This window comes from Dendrobates tinctorius, unplaced genomic scaffold (assembly GCF_039654945.1).
Source record: "Dendrobates tinctorius isolate UK_male_01 unplaced genomic scaffold, ASM3965494v1 ptg000250l, whole genome shotgun sequence".
Lineage (NCBI taxonomy): Eukaryota > Metazoa > Chordata > Amphibia > Anura > Dendrobatidae > Dendrobates > Dendrobates tinctorius.
Window position 1 is genome coordinate 62,966,690 of NW_027361917.1, and position 23,548 is coordinate 62,990,237.

General features: G+C 42.5%; 1 protein-coding gene and 1 long non-coding RNA gene across 3 annotated transcripts in view; one reads left to right on the plus strand and one right to left on the minus strand.

Annotated features, from left to right (window-relative positions):
• Nucleotides 1-23,548, plus strand: part of ACOXL (acyl-CoA oxidase like) — a 756,489-nt gene that overhangs the window by 439,695 nt on the left and 293,246 nt on the right. For both annotated transcript variants that reach the window (XM_073557722.1, XM_073557721.1), the window contains exon 11: nucleotides 21,301-21,417. In XM_073557722.1, coding sequence (XP_073413823.1) covers nucleotides 21,301-21,417 — 117 coding nt within the window. The remainder of the gene's footprint in view (nucleotides 1-21,300; nucleotides 21,418-23,548) is intronic.
• LOC141063587 (uncharacterized) lies at nucleotides 12,401-12,845 on the minus strand. Its single transcript, XR_012224898.1, has 3 exons — nucleotides 12,792-12,845; nucleotides 12,609-12,677; nucleotides 12,401-12,523 (listed from the first exon to the last, which is right to left on the minus strand). It is a non-coding gene; the product is annotated as an uncharacterized lncRNA (long non-coding RNA).

Sequence of the window (23,548 nt, forward strand, 5' to 3'; positions counted from 1 at the left end):
TATGATTCAATGATTTAAGATTTCACTTCTTTCTTACTGGGTAAACACGTAGATCTAGTGTGTTTTTGTATTCTGATTGGTTCAAAGTGTTCACCCCTATGCAGGGTTATTGAAAATGACTTAGTTGTGATAAAGCACAGCTGTTAACCCCTTTCTGCCATATGACGTACTATCCCGTCCATGTACTATGGGACTTAATTCCCAAGGACGGGATAGTACGTCATAACCGATGAGCGGCGCTCACGGGCCGCTCCCGGCACATTGCGATCAAACATGATCGCAGTGTACCGGGGGCATAGGGAAGAATCACGCAGGGAGGGGGCTCCCTGCATGCTTCCCTGAGCCCCTCGGAACATTGCGATGTGCTCGCGTTGTTCCGAGGGCCTCCTTCCTGCAGGTCTCTGGATCCAATATGGCCGTGGGGGGCCTTCGGGGTCCTGCTGGGTGGCGGCTTTCTCAGTGCCTGCTGAGAACTGGCGCTGAGAAAGCCTCCTGCAATGCCTGTCAGATCGCTGATCTGACACAGTGCTCTGCAAAGTGTCAGATCAGCGATCTGAAACTATACAGTGATGTCCCACACTGGGACAAAGTAATAAAGTGAAAAAAAAAAATCCTAAATAAATAAATAAAAAAAATTCTTAAAAAATTTATTTTTGTAAATTTATTTTTGTAAATAAAAAAAAACAATAGAAGTACACATATTTAGTATTGGCGTAACAACCCACCCATTAAAACTGTCCCACTAGTTAGCCCCTTTAGTGAACCCCTTCAAAAAAAAAACACACAAGGCAAAAAACAATGCTTTATCATCATACTGCCTATCAAAAGTGCAATAATACGCGATCAAAAAGACGAATATAAATAAACATGCTACCGCTGAAAACGTCATCTTGTCCCACAAAAAACGAGCTGCCATACAGCGTCTTCAGCGAAAAAATTTAAAAGTTATAGCTCGCAGAATAAAGCAATGCAAAAATATTTTTTTTATCTAAAGTTGTTTTTATTGTATAAAAGCGCTAAAACATTAAAAAATTATATAAATGAGGTATCGCTGTAATAGTATTGACCCGAAGAATAAAACCGCTTTATCAATTTTCCCACACGCAGAATGGTGTAAACCCCCCCCCCAAAAGAAACTGGTTTTTGTTCATTCTGCATCCCAAAAATCAGAATAAAAAGCGATCAAAAAATGTCATGTGCCCAAAAATGGTACCAATAAAAACGGCAACTCGTTCTGCAAAAAATAAGACCTCACATGATTCTGTGGGTCGAAATATGGAAAAATTGTAGCTCTCAAAATGTGGTGATGCAAAAACTATTTTTACAATAAAATGCATCTTTTAGCGTGTGACAACTGCCAAACATAAAAACCAGCGGGTTTAAATCAAACCCCCCTTTATCACCCCCTTAGTTAGGGAAAATAATAAAATTTTAAAAAAAAGTACGGTATTTCCATTTTCCCATTAGAGTTAGGGCCAGGGGAGGGTTGGGATTATGGTTAGGGGTGTGATAGGGTTAGGTGTGTGATAGAGTTAGGGCTAGTGTTAAGGCTAGGTTTAGGGTTAGGGGTGTGTTGGGATTAGGGTTAGGGCTAGGGTTAGGGTTGGGATTAGGGTTAGGGGTGTGTTAGGGTTAGGGCTATTGTTAGGGTTGGGATTAGGGTTAGGGGTGGGTTAGGGTTGGAGTTAGAATTGGGGGGTTTCCACTGTTTAAGCACATCAGGGGCTTTCCAAACGTGACCTGGTGTCTGATCTCAATTCCAGCCAATTCTGCGTTGAAAAAGTCAAACAGTGCTCCTTCACTTCCAAGCTCTGCCATGCACCCAAACAGTGGTTTACCCCCGTATATGGGGTATCAGCCTACTCAGGACAAATTGGGGTATCAGCCTACTCAGGACAAATTGCACAACAACTTTTGGGGTCCAATTTCTCCTGTTACCCTTGGGAAAATAAAAATTGGAGGGCAAAAATATCATTTTTGTGGAAAAATATGATTTTTTTATTTTTATGGCTCTACGTTATAAACTTATTTGAAGCACTTGGGGGTTCAAAGTGCTCACCATACATCTATATAAGTTCCTTTGGGGGTCTAGTTTCCAAAATTGGGTCACTTGTGGGGGGTTTCCACAGTTTAGGCACATTAGGAGCTCTCCAAACACGACATGACACTCGCAGACCATTCCATCAAAGTCTGCATTCCAAAACGTCACTACTTCTCTTCTGAGCCCCGACGTGTGCCCATACTGTAGTTTTCTCCCACATATGGGGTATTGGCGTACTCAGGACAAATTGGACAACAACTTTTGGGCTCCAATTTTTCCTGTTACCCTTGGGAAAATAAAAAAATTGGGGACTAAAAGATCATGTTTGTGAAAAAAATATGATTTTTTTATTTTCACGCCGGGGCGTTATAAACTTCTGTGAAGCACTTGGGGGTTCAAAGTGCTCACTACACATCTAGATAGGTTTCCTGGGGGGTCTAGTTTCCAAAATGGGGTTACTTGTGGGGGGTTTCCACTGTTCAGGCACATCAGGGGCTCTCCAAATGCGATATGGCGTCAAGCCAATTCTGTGTTGAAAACAGAATTCTGTGCCCCCAAACAGTGGTTTACCCCCACATATGGGGTATCAGCGAACTCGGGACAAATTGCACAATAACTTTTGTGGTCCTGTTTCCCTTGGGAAAATGAAAATTGGGGGTGAAAAGATCATTTTTGTGGAAAAAAATACGATTTAATTGTATGGCTGTATGTTATAAACTTCTGTGAAGCCCTTGGGGGTTCAAAGTTCTCACCACACATCTAGATAAGTTCCTTGGGGGGTATAGTTTCCAAAATGAGGTCACTTTTGGGGGGTTTCCACTGTTTAAGCACATCACGGGTTCTCCAAACGCGACATGGCGTACAATATGAATTCTAGCCAATTTTGCGTAGAAAAAGCTAATTGCAGCTCCTTCCCTTCTGAGCTCTGCCATGCCCCAAAACAGTGGTCCCCCCCTCATATCAGGTATCAGCGTACTCAGGACAAATTGTACAATAACTTTTGCAGTCTAATTTCTCCTGTTACCCTTGGTAAAATAAAAAAAATTGGACCTGAAGTCATTTTTTTGTGAAGAAAAGTTAAATGTTCATTTTTTTTAAACATTCAAAAAATCCTGTGATCACCTGAATGGTTAATAAAATTCTTGAATGTGGTTTTGAGCACCTTGAGGGGTGCAGTTTTTAGAATGGTGTCACTTTTGGGTATTTCCTGTCCTATAGACCCCTGAAATTGACTTAATATGTGATGTGGTCCCTATAAAAAAAAAATGGTGTTGTAAAAATGAGAAATTGCTGGTCAACTTTTAACCCTTATAACTTCCTAACAAAAAAAATGTTGGTTCCAAAATTGAGATGATGTAAAGTAAACATGTGGGAAATGTTACTTAAGTTTTTTGTGCGCCATATCTCTGTGATTTAAGGGCATAAAAATTCAAATTTGGAAAATTGCGAAATTTTCAAAATTTTCACCAAATTTCCATTTTTTTCCCAAATAAACGCAGGTTATATGAATGAAATTTTACCACTAACATTAAGTACAATATGTCACGAAAAAACATTGTCAGAATCAACAGGATCCATAGAAGCGTTCCAGAGTTATTACCTCATAAATGGACAGTGGTCAGAATTGTAAAAATTGTCCCGGTCATTAACGTACAAACCACCCTTGGGGGTAAAGGGGTTAGTGCACCAGGGGGACACTAAGAAAACCTTGTCATGCCATGTGGGTTGACCTAGTCTTCCGCTGTTTTCCATCACTTTTAAACCATATTTTCCATCTTCTGGTAGGTAGATTTGTGACATACAGAACCTACAAGAGACAAAATGAGCAAAAACTCTGCTGTAACTAAATAAGTAAAAAGCAAAAATGCATTTAAATAATACAGAGTTCTTAGTTATACTGTTTTTGATCAAAAATGGCATAAAAGCCATCCCGCCATCGACAAGGTGACACTGATTGGGACGGTCCTACACTGTCCAATATTAACAACCTTACCATGTGTCAGAGTTGACCTCAATGTGTGAATTAAAGCAGACAAAAGGACTGGGTCCCAACCAGGGAAAACCAGTCTGGGGAATCCTTTAAATACAATTTCCATCTTAGGAGAGGGAAGCCACACCTTGACTTGCACAGAGTGCAAAATTACAAAGGGAAAACACAAAAATTGAACCTAGTTTAAGTTGGTATACTTGCAGCACAAAAACAGCATTACTAAGACCTCTTTTGCTTTTTACTTATTTAGTTACAGCAGGGTTTTTCTCATTTTGTCTCTTGTAGGTTTTGTATGCTTTATGGCCAATGTGAACATGCGTAAATGTGCTACCAACTTAAACCAAGCTCATTTTTTTGTGTTTTTCCTTTAGGTATATTTGTGGTAGTGTTAGGGACTGCGGAACACACCAAATAATATGAAAGGAGATACAGGTGCGTTCGCAGCCCAGGGTCCACTGTGCAGAGATGGAACCTGCTGCTGAGTAATGGCGGAACCAGATGGTGGCTAAACGCTTGCTTACACGTGGGTTAACTTCACCCAGTGTGAATAGAGGCAAACTCTGTTACTCCACAGAGCCGCTGAAACAAACGCCGGAGCCTGTTGAACTCACAGAGCTCGGCTGAGTGAGCGCTAATTAGGGTCACAGAGCCCTGTCCTAGAGACACCGGACTAGAGCTCCTCTAGACCATCAGCGCTCAGCGCCGCGGTGCCAGCAAAAGGTAATAATATATTTAATCGCACCAAGTGCACACAGTGCCGCTTCGGCGGACGCCACTAACCACCAAGGACGGGGAGGAAATCGCTAAAGGTGCGCACGGCGGTCACAGCTACCTGATGCGGTACGACAGTGCCTGTAGCAGGGAGGCACAGTCGGATGCTAGTGTGCGTAGACTACTGGGAGCACAGTGGCTTGAGCATAGCCACCCATTGGCGCTGACTCTCACTCTGAATCCCTAACCAACATTCATATCAAAGGGAGGGGGGGTCTTAATGAGTCAGTCACCAGATACATGCATCCATCTTCATACCCACAAATAAGCATAAGAGACTATACTAGCGCATGGCCGAGCAGCCATGTGACTCTTTTATAGTGGCGTCCTTCCGGGACCTTCCCTGTGGTGGACCAATCCGAGCAGGAGCAGGACCTGCGCATGTGACCTCCGACCTCTAATGAGAGGTCGACCCACAGGCATGCTCAGTACCGAAAAGATAGGACTTAGTCCCAGAAGCGTCTACTTGCTCCCGACTCAGGCATGGAGTTATAGCAGAGCCAGAAGGAGCAACCAGACGCCTAGCATCAGCCTGGGCAAGACGCCTGGAGCGGCGACCTTGCTGAGCAAGAATCTCTGCAGCTGCAGAAGAATGGGAGACTGCAGAGATCATGGCTCGAGATTCCCCCTATGCAGTGGGGAAAACTCGACGCCTAACAGGTAGTCTGCTTGGATGGCATACTGATTTATCTGCTGGACCTCAAGTCACATCTGGCACATATCAGGCAGGTTCTACTCAGGGAAAATAAATTGTATGTCAAACCAGAGAAATGTATGTTTTCGGTTCAGGAGATTCCTTTCCTGGGGTCTGGGGTATCTAGTATTGGCTACCAGTTTTCGGATGGATCCTTTGAAAGTCTGGGCAATGCTAGATTGGAATCATTCTGAAAACTTTAAAAGCTTTAGAAAGGTTTCTGGGTTTCGCTAATTGTCTCCGTAAATTCATCAAGAACTTTTCAGTAGTGACCAAAGCACATGCGGATATCATACTTTGAAAAGATGTTTTGATTCTGCACCGATTCTTATACCGGCTGACGCCATTCAGCCGTTCATTGTAGAGGCTCCCACATCAGAGGTGGGTGGGGGTGAGGGCTGTATTGTCGCAGGGTTCATCTCCAAGTAAATAGTGTCTGTGTGCATACTTCTGCAAGAAATTGTCCGCCTGGAAGAACTAGGACATGGTAATAGGGAACTCTTGTCAATAAAATTGTCCTTTGAGTAGTGGCGTTATTACATACAAATCTTTTGTATCTGGATACTGCTAAAAGTCTGACACCTGTACAGGCAAGATAGTCATTGTTTTTTTTACCAGATTCAACTTTTTTGTGACTTATGACCAGGAGATAAGAACATAAAGGCGGATGCATTTTCTCATTGTTTTTCTGGGGAGGAAGTAATTGCGAGCCGATTCCTATTTTACAGAAAGGAGTAGTTATAACTACATGTTCTGATCTTGAGAAGGAGGATGTAGAGACTCAGGAAGAAGCTCCTGCTGCCTGTCCTTCAAGTAAACTGTTTGTTCCTTGGAACCTTCGTCTTAAAATTTTGAGGGAACGTAACAATTCAGTCCTAGCAGAACATCCTGCTTGTAAAGCCACCACAGATCTTCTTACTCATTGTATTTGGTGGTCTGTGGTGCCCAAGGATGTTTGGGAATATGTAGTTACCTGAAGTACTTTTGCACGTTCTAAGACCACACATACTATTCCGTCCAGGGCTCTTAAACCTTTGGCATTTCCCTGTAGACCATGGACTCATTTGTCTGCGTGGATTTAGGTATTGTGTGTTTTATCCTATTCCTCTTTCCCATTTAGTTTATACCTCCAACTGTTCCCTTGATTCCCACTCTGTCGTTTTGTGAGTGTGTTTCCATGACTGTAGTTTTCTTTTATCCCTATCTGTCATGTTAGTGTTATCCAATACACTTTCATACCTCTCTGGGTGGGGGAGGAAACAGGTCAGTGTGCATTTAGGAGCATGCCCAAGGTATGAGACCCCAACGTTAGCCTAGGGTCTTCCAAGCTTGAGGTACAGGGAAGGATCCCATTGCCCTGGGAAATCCCGCTACAGAATCGTTACATATGATGCAACATATTTAAGAAATATATAATTGACCTCCATATGTAAATTATTCTATCCATATAAAACGGTGTCCACATAATGTACAAACATTAATGAATACATTTGTATATTCCCCCTATATGATCCACGTATAACTGAAGCCGATGAGGATCCAAAGGCTACATAAAAGTGTTGTGGATTTAATTTTCAGAGGGAAAGAAAGAATCACATCTATAATAATAATTGCCCTAAGCAGCTTCCGGTTGTAACAACTTCCGTCCAGTTGTAACCGGTGACGTCACCGCACACCTCTTTCCATGTTAACCCTCAACACACACACTCCTCTCACCTTTCACCATCTCCACTCACTCTTTCACTCCACATACGACCCTTTCTCTCACTCCGTCTCTCATACTCACACCGTCATCGCCGCTGATCCACGATCCCTGACATCATCTTCCCCCGGCGCCATCCTGGATCCAGACGTCCTCCACGCCGGCGACATGTTCTTGCGGCGACGCCATTTTGGATCGGCGAAATCCCGCGATAGTCAAGATGGCGTCGCCGCAAGAACATGTCGCCGGCGTGGAGGACGTCGGGATCCAAAATGGCGTCGGCGAAAACTCGCGAGATTTCGCCGACGCCATTTTGGATCCCTACGTCGTCCACGCCGGCGACATGTTCTTGCGGCGACGCCATCTTGACTATCGCGGGATTTCACGATACTCAAGATGGCGTCGCCGCAAGAACATGTCGCCGGCGTGGACAACGTCTGGATCCAGGATGGCGCCGGCGGAAGAAGATGTCGGGGATCGTGGTGCAGCGGCAATGACGGCGTGAGTATGAGAGACGGAGTGAGAGAAGGGGTCGTATGTGGAGTGAAAGAGTGAGTGGAGATGGTGAAAGGTGAGAGGAGTGTGTGTGTTGAGGGTTAACATGGCAAGAGGTGTGATGCTATTGCATCCTCCCGATGCGATAGCATCGGGCCATAATCTAGTGGAAGTAATAAATTCCTGCTCCCAGATTACATCAACAGATGGGATGGAAACATATATACTTGCTTCACTACATCACTGAGGCCATCTGGGTGCAGGATTTGTAATTTATAGATCCTATTTGATCCAGTCATCAAAAACAGATCCTTTACAAATGAAAGGAAAATGGATGGCTGGTGCTTAGAGGAGCTACTGTAATAATTACACAATATCTTAAGGCCTGTTTCACACATCCGTTTGTGTCAATCAGTCAAAATCCGCCGTTTTGGAAAAAAAGCGGATCCGCCATTTTCCTTGGCGGATCCGTTTTTTTTCCCATTGAGTTGCATTAGCAGCAGATCTTGACAGATGGCCATCCTTTGGATCCGTTGTTTTGCGGATCCGCCACAATTTTGACGTCCGCCGACATGCCTGAACGGGCCATGCAATGTTTTTTCGGGCGGCAGGATCCGCACTTCTCACTGCGCATGCCCGAAAGACTTCACTCAGCTGGAAATTTAACCCTAAACTCTGTTCTGGCGGCTGAAAAATTCTCTCTCTCTCTTCCCCAGGCAGCGGTTCCTTTAAAAATCTTCCTTTGACGGATCCGTGAAAAACGTTGTGGTCACTACAGGAACGGATCCGCTATCCGCCATTTTAGCGGATTTTGACTGAACAAAAAAAACTGATGTGTGAAACAGGCCTAAGAGAAATGGAAAACGACAATTACTCTCTCATTTCTCTAAGGCCTGTTTCACACATCCGTTTGTGTCCATCAGTCAAAATCTCCGTTGGATCCGTTTTTTTGCGGATCCGCCAAAATTTTGACGTCCGCCGACATGCCCGAACGGACCATGCAACTTTTTTTTGGGCGGCAGGATCCGCACTTCTCACTGCGCATGCCCGAAAGACTTCACTCAGCCGGAAATTTAACCCTAAACTCTGTTCTGGCGGCTGAAAAATCTCTCTTCCCCCCCCCCCAGGCAGCGGTTCCTTTAAAAATCTTCCTTTGACGGATCCGTGACAAACGTTATGGTCACTACAGGAACGGATCCGCTGTCCGCCAATTTTAGCGGATTTTGACTGAACAAAAAAACTGATGTGTGAAACAGGCCTAAGAGAAATGGAAAACGACAATTACTCTCTCATTTCTCTAAAGCTCTACTCTTTACCTTTTATTAAACTCTGAACAGTTTACTGTGTCTGTCGTCACTTAACTTTTCTTCAGTAATGGCAGAATAATGCCATGATTATTAGCAAAGTAAGGATTAATTGTGAAGATGGGTGAAACTACAGTCTAGACTGTATCCTGTAGGATTGCCTGGTAATATAGCCCAGGGTCATCTAATCTCAGCTAACAATTATTTCAGTGTACTTTAGCACACAAAAGTGTAACAGTGAACTACTTGTCAACATTATATTTTTTTTTAATCAAAATATTTATTAAACAAATCCACCTTACATACAGTTTTCCATTTTCTTCTTCCAAACAAGAAGAGTAAACAATAACATAACATACGATATTGACATAGTTACAGATTAGTTCAAGACAATCATGATTCTTGTATATATAGATGTCACTTGATTAAAAGAAAAAAAACAAGAAAGCGTCAGGAATTGGTATTAACAAGCTTTCACTTTACTCACTTATACAGCACCATTAATTCCACAGCGCTTTACAGACATTATCACTGTCCCCATTGGGGCTCACAATCTAGATTCCCTATCAGTATGACTCTGGAGTATTTATGGAGAAATCCTACACAAACACAAGGAGAAGATACAAACTTGTTGCAGATTTTGTTTTTAGTTGTTTTGAACCCAGGACCCAGGCGTTGCTCAGCAACAGTGCTAATCGCACTCTGCCGGAATCGGAAGCTGTTGGGCTGGAGGCACCAATTAAGGTACTGTCACACTAAGCGATCACACCAGCGATCATGACAACGACGTGGCCTGGTAGAGATCGTTAGTACATCGCTATATGGTCGCTAGTTAGCTTCCAAACACAAAAATCTAATTAACGACACATCAGCGATAAGCGATCTGTATAACTACTTCGGCGGTCGTTGGGCGCAACTTTTTCCACGCCCCTCTGCACAGATTGGTGGTCAGTGTATGGGCATGACAGTTTATTGTCACGGCTCTCCTGCTTGGTGATTGGATAATCGCGCAATAGAAGAACGACGTAGTAGCGCTCCCTTCCATAGTAGCGCTCCCTTCCATAGTTCCAGAGCGCAGTGGTGCGATCCATATTGCGTTCTGCTACTCTTCTGTGCTTTGCAGCTCCAGTGACCTGTGGCGATCCATTCTGTGGCGCTGTTGTGTTTTGCCCTTACGGATTACATCTGGATCTGTATAACGTATAGTAAGGTAGGCATTTATTTAACGTAAGTAAAATATTTTTTAGTGTATCATTTTATGAACTTTCTTTTTATATTTACTATTTTTATATCTTTTTTTTTTTTTTTGCCCTCATCTTAACACTTGTGAGCTATCTCTGTATTTTTGGGTTCTAGCTCCAAGATTTAATGCAGCTGTAACCGATGTTGTCCATGACTAATATCTTTTTGGGGTAGCCATTTACTTTTTTGCCGCGCCCAGCCCCACCGTCTTATCAAGCTGTGTACACTGTACTTGTCCATCACCCTTTTTTTTTTGTAAGGTGGGGCAGCCATTTTAGCCTCAGCCGCGTACAGCACCACCATTTTACCCAGTTTTGTACACTCTTGTAGTCCATCAACATTTTTTTAGTGGGGCAGCCATTTTAGCTTCAGCCTCGGCCAACTCCCTCATTTTATGATCCTACCTGTGTTATAATTTGTAGGCTATGTACGCATTTTTATTTTTCATACTTTTCAATAAAAACAAATGTAACTTTTATTGTGCCATTCTCACATAATCCTTTTTTTTATTGCAGATGGCTGATAAGCAAGAGTTCATGCGGGAGTTTATCGAGCTCTACCGCTCCTTGCCTTGCTTATGGCGAATTAAATCAGCCGATTATAGCAACTGGCTTTTAAAAAAAAGAGGCTTACCAAAAGCTTGTTGAGCTAACAAAAAACCATTACCCTAATGAGACAGTTGATGAATTATCAATCAAAAAAAGAATCCAGGCTCTCCGGACTGTATACCGCAAGGAATTAAACAAAGTAGAGAGCTCTACAAAGTCTGGAGCAGGTACAGAAGAAGTTTATGTCCCCAAACTATGGTACTTCGAACTGCTTTCTTTCACTAGGGACCAAGAAGTACCAAGACAAATGGCAAGTTTTTTGGAACCTGTTCCAGTGATCCAGCAGGAGTCCCCTGTCGTTGATGTAAGTCACCTTTCTTGTACAACACATAGCAATGTACATGCCCATTTGGAATACAAATTGCATGAAAAAAAAGAACTAATGAAAACACAATCACTTTTTCACGTAGCGTACTGATTTGTCAGGCAACTCGTTTCAGGCCTATCAGTTTAACATAACGGTGCAGGACATTTAATAACCTCTGATACAATTCCCGTTATAAAATTTTTATATGGGTTTTAACTGTTATAGTGTCAAGATTTATTTGTTCTGCTCTGTGATGTAACATGTATTTTCTGTTCACACAGGACACAGAAGAGCCAGTCATCTCAACTCCCGAACAAAACACCATAGAAATACTGCAAGTGGAGGAAACCGTAGACACACCTTCCACATCTGCACCATCTACTGTTGTGCCGAGGCGACTCGCATTTGCGGGTCGAAAAAGGAAGGTCCCCAACTCAGATACCCCAGAATTCATTGCATTGGCCAAAAAAGTACTGACAACACCTAATAACCTGACAGGCTTTGCGTTTTATGCAAACGAGAAGTTGCCAACACTGGATCCAGTACAGCGTGTACACGCGGAAAGGCTAATGCTTGAAGTTTTGAGTAAAGCTGCCACCGGAAAACTCAGTGACACATTTACTTTTGTGGACAGACGTCAGTGGCCGCAAAACAATTGGTCGGCCAATCCAGAGCCTCTCGAGCAAACAATGTGGAGGGACCATCAACCTAACCCAAGCCCTGCTCCTCAACCTTCTTATTATACGCCATCTAGGCAGCGTGGATCAGAAAACGAACCATATTACCATCAATTGTAGTTTTTACCTTATTTGTTACATTATTTTTTGTCTATATCTATAATCTTTTTAAATTGTTAAATTTTTTTAAATAAAATTGTTATTTCAAATGTTTAAAGGTCTTTTTTTTTTTTTTTTTTTAAATAACAATAACTATCTGTATGGATAGTACATCTCAATTAACATTATTACGTAATTAATAGACGTCTGGTTTTCTTTGCTTTGTTTGTTCTTTTGACATTGTGGTAGACAACACTACAAAGATGTCCGTTCACAGGAACATCTTTTACTCAAAATAAGATCCAGACACGTTTATTATCAGAAACTATCAAAATTTTTATTTCTGATCAACTTTAATATCATATTTTTTTTTGTTTTTTTTTTTAACTTCACAAAAATTGTGTTAGACAATACAACCATTAAATAAAATATAAAACAACAAAAAAAAAATTACTGCCTACTGCCACCCTCTTGTAGGCCCGCCAAGAACCTCTCCAGCATCACTCCATGTACGTCCATGGCCGCCAGAGTGACAGCCATAGCTGCTCTCATCCGCCGGTGAGATGCCAGCAGAGCTTGTGCTGTGGGTATTACTGTAGATGAAATGAGAAAACGTTAACCTGTCAAGAATTCAAACACAACAAACTAAAGGAACAGGTTTTTTTTTTTTATACTTACGGAATTGTGGGGGGTCTGTATTCTCAGGTGAGGGGCTAATAGCCCACCCCGAAGCTGTTGCACCAACGGCTATGGGAAAAAAAAATAAATTATGTGACGCCTACCTTACACCCTATCCAAACACTACAGTTGAAGTTCCGTTAATTTTCATATTTTCTTCTGCAAAAAAATTGCATAACTTACCGGATGGAGAGCCCACACCAATATCCTCGAGTGATGCTGGAGATTGGCTGGCAGCAGGCGAAGGGGTAGGTGGTGACCCTTCTTGATCCCCTTGAGATGCTGGGGCTGTTACAGCAGCCTGTGATGGTGGGCTTGCTGGTGATGGTTGACCTAGAGATAGGGAAAACAATCCATAGATATCAGCATGTAAAATATAGTTCTGGAACATGTAAAATCATCACTGTTATTTCAACGACGGTAACAGCTATTTTATAATAACAAGTATACCTGTTCTTCAAAATAATGTTATATGGTACTCTTATTGATTTGGGCTTCTAACCCTCACCTATAAACCAATAGTTTTCTTTTAAAAGTTGCCAAAAAAGTTAGTAAAGAAATATAGAAGTTCATCTCAACATGGACAAAACAGAATTCATCATCTTTCCCCCATCTCACGTGACCCCCCCTACGAACCTATCAATTACAGTAAATGACTGCCCACTCTCCCCAGTCCCACAAGCTCGCTGCCTCGGAGTAATCCTTGACGCTGATCTCTCCTTCAAACCACATATCCAAACCCTTTCCACTTCCTGCCGACTTCAACTCAAAAATATTTCACGCATCCGTTCATTCCTCACCCAAGAATCTGCAAAAACCCTAGTCCATGCCCTCATCATCTCTCGCCTTGACTACTGCAACCTCATGCTCTGTGGCCTCCCCTCAAACACTCTCGCACCCCTCCAATCTATTATAAACTCTGCTGCCCGACTAATCCACCTGTCCCCCCGCTATTCCCCAGCTTCTCCCCTCTGTCAATCCCTTCACTGGCTCCCAATTGCCCAGAGACTCCATTACAAAACCCTAACCATGACATACAAAGCCATCCACAACTTGTCTCCTCCATACATCTGTGACCTCGTCTCCCGGTACTTTCCTGCACGCAACCTCCGATCCTCACAAGATCTCCTTCTCTACTCCCCTCTTATCTCCTCTTCCCACAATCGCATACAAGATTTCTCTCGCGCATCACCCCTACTCTGGAACTCTCTACCACAACATATCAGACTCTCACCTACCATCGAAACCTTCAAAAAGAGCCTGAAGACCCACCTCTTCCGACAAGCCTATAACCTGCAGTAACCACCGATCGACCAAACCGCTGCACGACCAGCTCTACCCTCGCCTACTGTATTATCACCCATCCCTTGAAGATTGTGAGCCCTCGCGGGCAGGGTCCTCTCTCCTCCTGTACCAGTTATGACTTGTATTGTTTAAGATTATTGTACTTGTTTTTATGTATACCCCTCCTCACATGTAAAGCGCCATGGAATAAATGGCGCTATAACAATAAATAATAATAATAATAATAATAATCTTTTATTTGAAGTAACCCACAAAAAAAAAAAAAAGTTCTTGAAACTTTCACTTTCAGTTCACCATTTTGCAAGGTCCGAGCATAACAAAATGCCATCGTGCCAAGTGTTAACAATTAAACACATAATTGTGCAGAATCTGCAATGTCGGCTATGAAGCGGTGACGCACATGTCTGTAGACAAATTTAGAAATTTTAAAAACAAATTGCAAATCCTTTCAAAAACACTCACCGTCTCCACTTTGGTTGGCGGACCTGATGTTCTCTATTCGGCTACTGGACCGGTACCGCAGATCCGCAAGTTTCTTTCGTATTTGGGTTGTTGTGCGCTCCACTCCGAACCTGTGCATTAGACCTCTCCTTATTTTTTTTAAAACCTTTTTTTTATGGAGCATGGGCCGGGAATGCGTGGCACAATTATAATCCCGTGCATCGACCTCCTGGATCAGAAAGCGAACCTCTGGCTCACCCCAGGGGACTGAACGCCTGGACGACATGTTTTTTATAATACTTTTTCTCTAGGCTGCATTAACGCCACCCACCCCTGCGTCATGACGTCACGGCGCACGGGAACGCAGATGCGTTTTTGTTATCCAACGGCCTTGTTTAGAACGTATAATGGATGGAGCATGGGCCGTGAATGTGTGGCACAATGATAATCCTGTACATCGACCTCCTGGATCACAAAGCGAACCTCTGGCTCACTCCAGGGGACAGAACGCCTGGACGACATATTTTTTTTAATACTTGTTCTCTAGGCCGCATTAACGCCACCCACCCCTGCGTCATGACGTCACGGCGCACGGGAACGCAGATGCGTTTTTGTTATCCAACGGCCTTGTTTAGAACGTATAATGGATGCAAGTTGGTTGGCTTTGCATCTTTTCTCCATCTGCCCACTGCTTTCCGTGCCGCAATCACAGACAATGTGATTTTCTGGATTTTTTTTTCTCAGTTTGTCTCCCATAGTTGAGGTCTACCTATGATGTAAATTACAGACGCCTCTCATCTTTTTAAGTGGTGGAACTTGCACTATTGCTGACTGACTAAATACTTTTTTTCCCCACTGTATATAAACAGTACTCAAATATAATGCTTCCACAGCTGCTGAAGGTGTTTGAAGCGGCTAGGGAAGATGGGCACTTGCCCCGGTCTTTGAATGAAGCAATCATAGTGGTGATCCCCAAGGCTGATAAGGATCCTTGTCTTCCAGAGTCATACCGACCTATCTCCCTTTTAAATGTTGATGTCAAGATTTTGGCAAAGATTCTGGCGATGCGGCTGTCTAGAGTAATATCTAGTATTATTCATCCAGATCAAACTGGTTTTATGCCATAGAAATCAACTGCAATTAATATCCGGCGTTTGTATCTAAATTTACAGATCCCATCAAATGAAAAGGAACCTAGAGCAGTTGCATCTTTGGACGCTTCCAAAGCATTTGACAGTGTCGAATGGCCATATCTGTGGGCTATATTAGCTAAGATGGGTTTCCGTAAAAATGTTATTGCCTTGATACAGCTGCTGTATTCGAGTCCAGAGGCAAAAATTAGAATAAATGGGGAGATCTCAAATACAATTAACTTACACAGAGGGACCAGACAGGGGTGCCCCCTGTCTCCCCTACTGTTTGCTCTGGCAATTGAGCCCTTGGCAGTAGTAAATCGGGCGACACCTGAAATTAAAGGGTTTGAATATGAGTCTTTGCAAGAAAAGATAGCGTTGTATGCTGATGATATGCTTTTGTTTTTGGGAGATTGGCCGTCTTCTTTGAGGGTGGCAATGGAAGTCTTTGGATCCTTCGCAGTGATCTCTGGTCTACGTATTAACTGGGAGAAATCTTCAATTATGCCGGTAGGAGAGGCCCCCGAGAACTCCTTGAGATCGGCCGGACGCCTAAATGTAGTCAAAGAGTTTAAATACTTGGGAATCCATATTGGGCATAATATACAAGATTTTGAGCGTTTAAACATTACCCCGCTACTTGCTAACTTTCAGCAAAAAGTAAAGGACTGGTGCAGGCTACCACTGAGTATGGTGGGAAGGGCTAACCTAGTAAAAATGGTTCTCATGCCACAAGCTTTGTATGCCCTCAACAATGCGCCCATTTGGATTCCTGGTCGAGTCTTTTATCAGATAAATAGAATATTTAGGGAGCTTATCTGGAAGAGGAGTGTTCCTAGAACTCGGTTGGAGGTTTTGGGTAGATCTAAAGAACTAGGTGGCTTAGCGGTTCCTGACCAGTTTCTGTATTATCTTGCAGCGCAGTTGCAGCATTTTAGAGGATGGGGGGAGGAGGATTCCATCATGTGAAGTTCCTCGGGGTGTATGCTTACATGTGTAGTGGGAAAGGACTTACTGGTGCAGGCGCTAGACTCGGGGTGGTTCCGTCAGGGTCGAGCTATCAATAGTCCGACAATGAAGTGCATGGACAAGGTATGGAACATGGCCAAAGAAATATTGGGTATACAGGGAGTCACAGGGCATTCCCTGATTTGGAGAAACTTGACATGTACAGAGCTAAATAAATTGGAGGGTTTTGAGCTATGGGAGAGGAGAGGGATTAAACTAATATCACAGCTTTATTTGGAAGGGGCGTTTCGATCTTTTGAGGATCTTAAACAGACGTTTTCCATTCCTAATGCAAGATTTTTTCAATATCTCCAGCTGAGACATGCTTGTGAAACACAACAGCGACTCATTCCACTAGGTAATCCAGCTAAAACTCCGCTGTTGGATAGAGTAGTGGGGGAGGAGGATCAAGAGGTATTATATCCATGATATATGCAACAACGTTGGAAAAGAAAGTGTCATGCTTGGAAGCATTGACGAACAAGTGGCAAGTTGATGTAGGTGATTTAACAGATGATGAATGGGAAGATGCATTGCAAGAAGTCACAAAAGTCTTGGTTAGCGAGGCGCAGAGTGTCGCATCTTTTTTTGCTTCATCGAGTTTATCGAACTCCTGTATGGCTGTTGAAAATGGGCTATGCTAGAGAGGCTGATTGTTGGAAGTGTGGAATGCCCAATGCGGATCTGATACACATGACCTGGAACTGTCCCTGGCTACGTAGGTTTTGTTGGGATGTGACTGATTTACTTAATACGGTCTATCAATGTCAAATGGTACTAGACCCCAAAATTGCTCTCCTGGGTCGGGTGGAGAATTTGCCGTTCTCGGAGGGACGTCAGCTGGCAGTCTCACGAATATCATATCAAGCTCGTAAGAGAGTGGCGGCTCACTGGAAGGGATCTTCTGTACCCACAATCACGAAAGTTACTGATGCAGTTAATAATAATATAGATATGGAAAAATATGTGTACCAAAAGAGAAGAACAATTAAGAAATGGGAGGATATATGGGCGCCTTGGTTGGACACACCCGGGTTGGTTCCTTCTAGACTAACATGGATGAGAGCATTGAGGAGGATATAACTGGAAAACTCTGGCTGTGAGAGACCAAATGCATCGAGAGAGAAGAGTTTTTCTTTTTTGTCGGGTGGGGGGTAAGATGGGAGGGATTTTTGTGGGGTTCTATTGTGTTTATGTAATATAGTATTTGGGAACTACCCTGGATGAGATTACCTGTTTTTTTCAGATTTTGAAAATGTTTAATAAAAAATTACCTAATAAACAACAGTGCTAATCACTGAGCCACCGTAGAAATACTATCCATCTTTCTAACCAAGAGCTGATTCTCATGATCTGTTCTGTCATAGGTTCCTAATTTTGATTATTTCTTCTTTTGTTTATTTTTTTCAAGGTGTGTTAGAGGACAGAGAAAAGAAAGGATCTCCCTATCTCTTAGTATATAGGAAGGCAAATCGGTAGTGTCCAACCAGGGCCTCCACATAGACTCATATTTATGCATGGCACTTCTCTTCTGATGCACTCCCTTCTCCATATTTATATGGATTATTGATTTTATTGATTTTATTTTTCAATTCTGTTAAGGTTATAGGGTCCAGATCTAGCTAATGATATGTAAGCAGCTTACATGCTTGGAAAAGAATCCTTGAGATGCCCAGAGCCATTGACATGTTTACATCTATATTTTCCCACAGAAGACCCAGTACATTTTCTGGACTCCAGTTCCAGTCTCGCACTAAATACTCTCTCTACAAGGTCCAAAAGGTTTCTATAGAAACACACTTCCACCTCATGTGCATTAGGTGAACATACTTGCTACCACACCTAGGGCATTTTGCATTTGGGCAGACACCTATTTTGAAAAGGAAGCTAGAGTGTCACGATTCCATCCCTCAATGTGTCTGGTATGCAGTTACTGTCATCTCAGCCATTCAATCTGGTGCAGGGGTATGCAGAAGCTGTCAGTATTTTGACAGCCCAGCCATCCAATCTGGTGCAAGAGCGTTCTGAGCTGTCGGTGTTTTGATGGACAGCTCGGCCGTCCAATCTGAGACTGGGAGGTTCTGGGCTGCCTTTAGGTATTCTCTGTCCCAGGTGATTGCATGGCAGATTTCTGCTAGATGTACATTAAGCTCTTTGTGGTTTGTCTCTCTATGACTTGTGCTCTGCGTTTGTATCTTTTTGCTGCCTGACCTTGTTCTGACCTTCCATTTTGACTTTTCCCTTTGCTCTGATCCGCTACCGTCCTTGTATTCTGACCTTGGACCATTACCTGACTATGCCTTGGTCTCTCTCCTCTGTTTTTTGATGTACCTTCCTGGCTTTTGACCTCGGACTCCTTGACTACCCTGACTCACGGCTTGTCCGCTTGAAGTGACTCAGCATTTCATTGGAATTCTGTACACTCTATGGACAAGATATATTTGTGATAGTCTTTGGGATTCACAAGGCGATAACCTTGGTATTAGATCAAGGATCTCTCTCCATTGTTCCAAAGAAAGATCTTTCAGCTCCTGTTCCCATTTCGACTTAACCTCCATTGTATTTGTCTCGGTTTGAATCAACAATAGTTATTAATAGATGGGTGAAATTAGCCACGCCATAGATTACTATTGCTATAACTGTGATTTTATAATATTTTGATGCAGATCCGTAGAGTTTTTGGACTCACGGAATTGCATCAAATCCGCAGTGTAGTGCACAATCAATGTTAATCAATGGAAAACTCAGAATTGGTGTGCACATGCTGCAGAAAATTATGGATTTGCTGCATTTTATTTTCCACAGCATGTCAATTCTTTTTGTGGATCTGCAGCGTTTCTGCACCCATTGACTTCCACTGAGTCAGTCAAATCCGCAGCAAAACCACAGGTGTTAAAAGATTTGCGGATTTGCTGCGGAGTTGCATGAGAAAAACGCTGCAGATGGGGAGGAGGAAGAGTGTGTGGGCGGAGACTGTGTTTGTGTGCGGAGAATGGGTACGAGTCTGTCTGCGGGTGTCTGTGTGTAGGCAGGCATCTTCCGATGGGACTATTAGTCCCATACGGCTGTGTCTGCTACAGTGACAGCATTAGCCCATGATGGGATAGTAGTAGTCCCATCATCCAGCTACTGTGTTGAATAGTAAACGAGAAAAATCCACATACAGTACACATACTCACCATACAGCTAATCCCCGATGCCCTCGATCACCTGTACAAAAAAATAAAATAATAAACCAACACAAATACTCCCTGTTCCCATGTATCCTTATGCCTCGCCCTCTCTCATTACACAAATACACATCGCCTGATACGCGTCATCCAATTAGCATTCAAGTTTATACAGATTGGAGTTAGAAAATCTGCCTAATTTCATAATGCATAATAAAATGTTGATATGGTCCAAATAATTCCTTGCCTAATAATTGTGCACACTGTGTATGATAACTTTGGCTGAGTAACATATTGTGTGGACAAAGATTGCGTTATGCTCCTGCTACATCACTATAATAAAAGCAAATGAATACTGTTTGAGCCGCAAGCTGTCACAACATAACGCTGTCTTTGCCATATTGCAAAAGTTGGCAAATAACTATGGTCTAACTGACATGGCTTGCGGTCTTGGAAAGGATAGGATGCATCAGGACCTGCGGGTTTCATCATCAGCATCACCATCATCTTTCTAGATGGCTTAAGGGCTAATTAACCCCAAATTGTCACAATATATATGCTTTTGATGTTGATCTTTGATTAGCAAACATTTTTGTACTCCTTTGAGCAGGGGGTTGGACCAGATGGCCCAGGAGGTCCCTTCCAACTCTACGATTCTATGATTCTATGCCATGTGTTGGACCCTATAATATTTATATGATGACTTTATTGTATGTGTGTCGATAAGAGTAGTAATATCTGAAGTTAGTTTCTACGAGGGCAAATGGATGTCGTATGTAAAGCTCATCTGATTGTGGTGGAGATTTATAATAGAATACAATACTAGAGATAGATATTGCCCTGAACAGCAGAGACATCATTTTCCTTGTCTTTAATGCAGGAATGGTCTCTACAATTCCTGGGTTTGCTATGGTATGTCACAGTCCCAGCCCTTATTCATGTTTTACATCACATGTGTTGTTAACTGACTCATAACCATTTCATTTTGCATAATAAGTCCTCTTCAATATGGTATGGCAAACTATTGGACAAGTAAGTGCCTGTTAGTGCCCTTGGGGCATTCTAATGTGCAGGTGCAGAAGATTTGTGTTGGGGCATGGCATGGATTGCTTAAAGGGAGCTTTTCAGTACAAAATGACTGTGCAAACCAAGCACACTTGGTGCAATCGAGTAGTTCACACTATCTACCCACATTCTTGTTTTTCCACCTATCTCCACCCTTCGTGGCTCATATAAAGCCAAAGCTGTCAATCAAGGAAGAGGAAAGTCAAAGATGGATAGAAAACATGAATGTGAGAAGATGCGTTGAACTGTTCCATCATGCTAAGGGTGCACCGAGCTCCTGTGCTTGATTTGAGCAGTGATCTTGTGCCTGCAGACTCCCTTTAAACAGGACAGTCACTTGTCTTTGATGGCTGTCTGGATGTATATTTGCATAGCTTATGTCTGAAGACTCTAATAAAGAGTGTTATTTTTGTATTCACCAGCTTCTGTGATTTTAAATATTTGCATTAGTTTAACAGAAGAACATTCATAACAAATACCAGCTTGTCATGCCAAATAATGCTGATATTGCACTGCCTGTTCAACATAAAAGCTTACCATAATTATTGTTATTTGTTTTTTGTTTTTAAGCCGCAGACAATTTGGCCCTAAAGACCAAGATGAAGTGAAAATAATTGATCACCAAACACAACATCTACGACTCATGCCACATCTCGCCACGGCACTGGCAATAACATTTACAAGCAGGTACTGCAAAGTGGTTTGCGTTTTTTTGCATTAAAGAAGCATTAAAGTTAATATAAGTCAGTGTAAGAAATAGCAGCTGAAGACGTAGTGGCAGTGACAGTCACACCAGCACTGCACAGCACAAACCACAGCATTGCCTGGACTAGCAAGCTGAAGAATATCACTAACAAAAGATATGGTTCATTCAGAAATGCAATAACGGCACAACGCCGCACACTGCAGGATAGGCGATACAGCCATGGTGTTGCTGCATTTGATAGTTGATTTTATTTTTTCTAGGTAATGTAGCAATAAATGCCTAGATGGACACCACACTGTTTTCCTGGCTTGAATATTCTCCTTAAAGTGGAAAACAGGCACAAACATACTGGCTTTATATACTAATGGGTACAAAACATGTGAAATGGTTGCTAGGCACTTAGACCAATATGTACAGCTGTGGCCAAAAGTATTGACACCCCTGGATTTCTGTCAGATAATACTCAGTTTCTTCCTGAAAATGATTGCAAACACAAATTCTTTGGTATTATTATCTTGATTTAATTTGTCTTAAATGAAAAAACACAAAAAGAATTGTCCTAAAGCCAAATTGGATATAATTCCACACCAAACATAAAAAAGAGGGTGGACAAAAGTATTGGCACTGTTAGAAAAATCATGTGATGCTTCTCTAATTTGTGTAATTAACAGCACCTGTAACTTACCTGTGGCACCTAACAGGTGTTTGCAATAACTAAATCACACTTGCAGCCAGTTGACATGGATTAAAGTTGACTCAACCTCTGTCCTGTGTCCTTGTGTGTACCACATTGAGCATGGAGAAAAGAAAGAAGACCAAAGAACTGTCTGAGGACTTGAGAAACCAAATTGTGAGGAAGCATGAGCAATCTCAAGGCTACAAGTCCATCTCCAAAGACCTGAATGTTCCTGTGTCTACCGTGCGCAGTGTCATCAAGAAGTTTAAAGCCCATGGCACTGTGGCTAACCTCCCTAGATGTGGACGGAAAAGAAAAATTGACAAGAGATTTCAACGCAAGATTGTGCGGATGTTGGATAAAGAACCTCGACTAACATCCAAACAAGTTCAAGCTGCCCTTCAGTCCGAGGGTACAACAGTGTCAACCCGTACTACCCGTCAGCGTCTGAATGAAAAGGGACTGTATGGTAGGAGACCCAGGAAGACCCCACTTCTTACCCCGAGACATAAAAAAGCCAGGCTGGAGTTTGCCAAAACTTAACTGAGAAAGCCTAAAACGTTTTGGAAGAATGTTCTCTGGTCAGATGAGACAAAAGTAGAGCTTTTTGGGCAAAGGCATCAACATAGAGTTTACAGGAGAAAAAAGGCATTCAAAGAAAAGAACACTGTCCCTACAGTCAAACATGGCGGAGGTTCCCTGATGTTTTGGGGTTGCATTGCTGCCTCTGGCACTGGACTGCTTGACCTTGTGCATGGCATTATGAGGTCAGAAGACTACCAACAAATTTTTTCAGCATAATGTAGGGCCCAGTTTGAGAAAGCTGGGTCTCCCTCAGAGGTCATGGGTCTTCCAGCAGGACAATGACCCAAAACACACTTCAAAAAGCACTAGAAAATGGTTTGAGAGAAAGCACTGGAGACTTCTAAGGTGGCGAGCAATGAGTCCAGACCTGAATCCCATAGAACACCTGTGGAGAGATCTAAAAATGGCAGTTTGGCGAAGGCACCCTTCAAATATCAGGGACCTGGAGTAGTTTGCCAAAGAAGAATGGTCTAAAATTCCAGCAGAGCATTGTAAGAAACTCATTGATGGTTACCGGAAGCGGTTGGTCGCAGTTATTTTGGCTAAAGGTTGTGCAACCAAGTATTAGGCTGAGGGTGCCAATACTTTTGTCTGGCCTATTTTTGGAGTTTTGTGTGAAATGATCAATGTTTTGCTTTTTGCTTCATTCTCTTTTGTGTTTTTTCATTTAAGACAAATTAAATGAAGATAATAATACCAAAGAATTTGTGTTTGCAATCATTTTCAGGAAGAAACTGAGTATTATCTGACAGAATTGCAGGGGTGTCAATACTTTTGGCCACAACTGTATCAACAAAGTCTATTGTGGCATTGAGCCACTAGACAAAAAGTGTATCCAAGAAAATAATTTT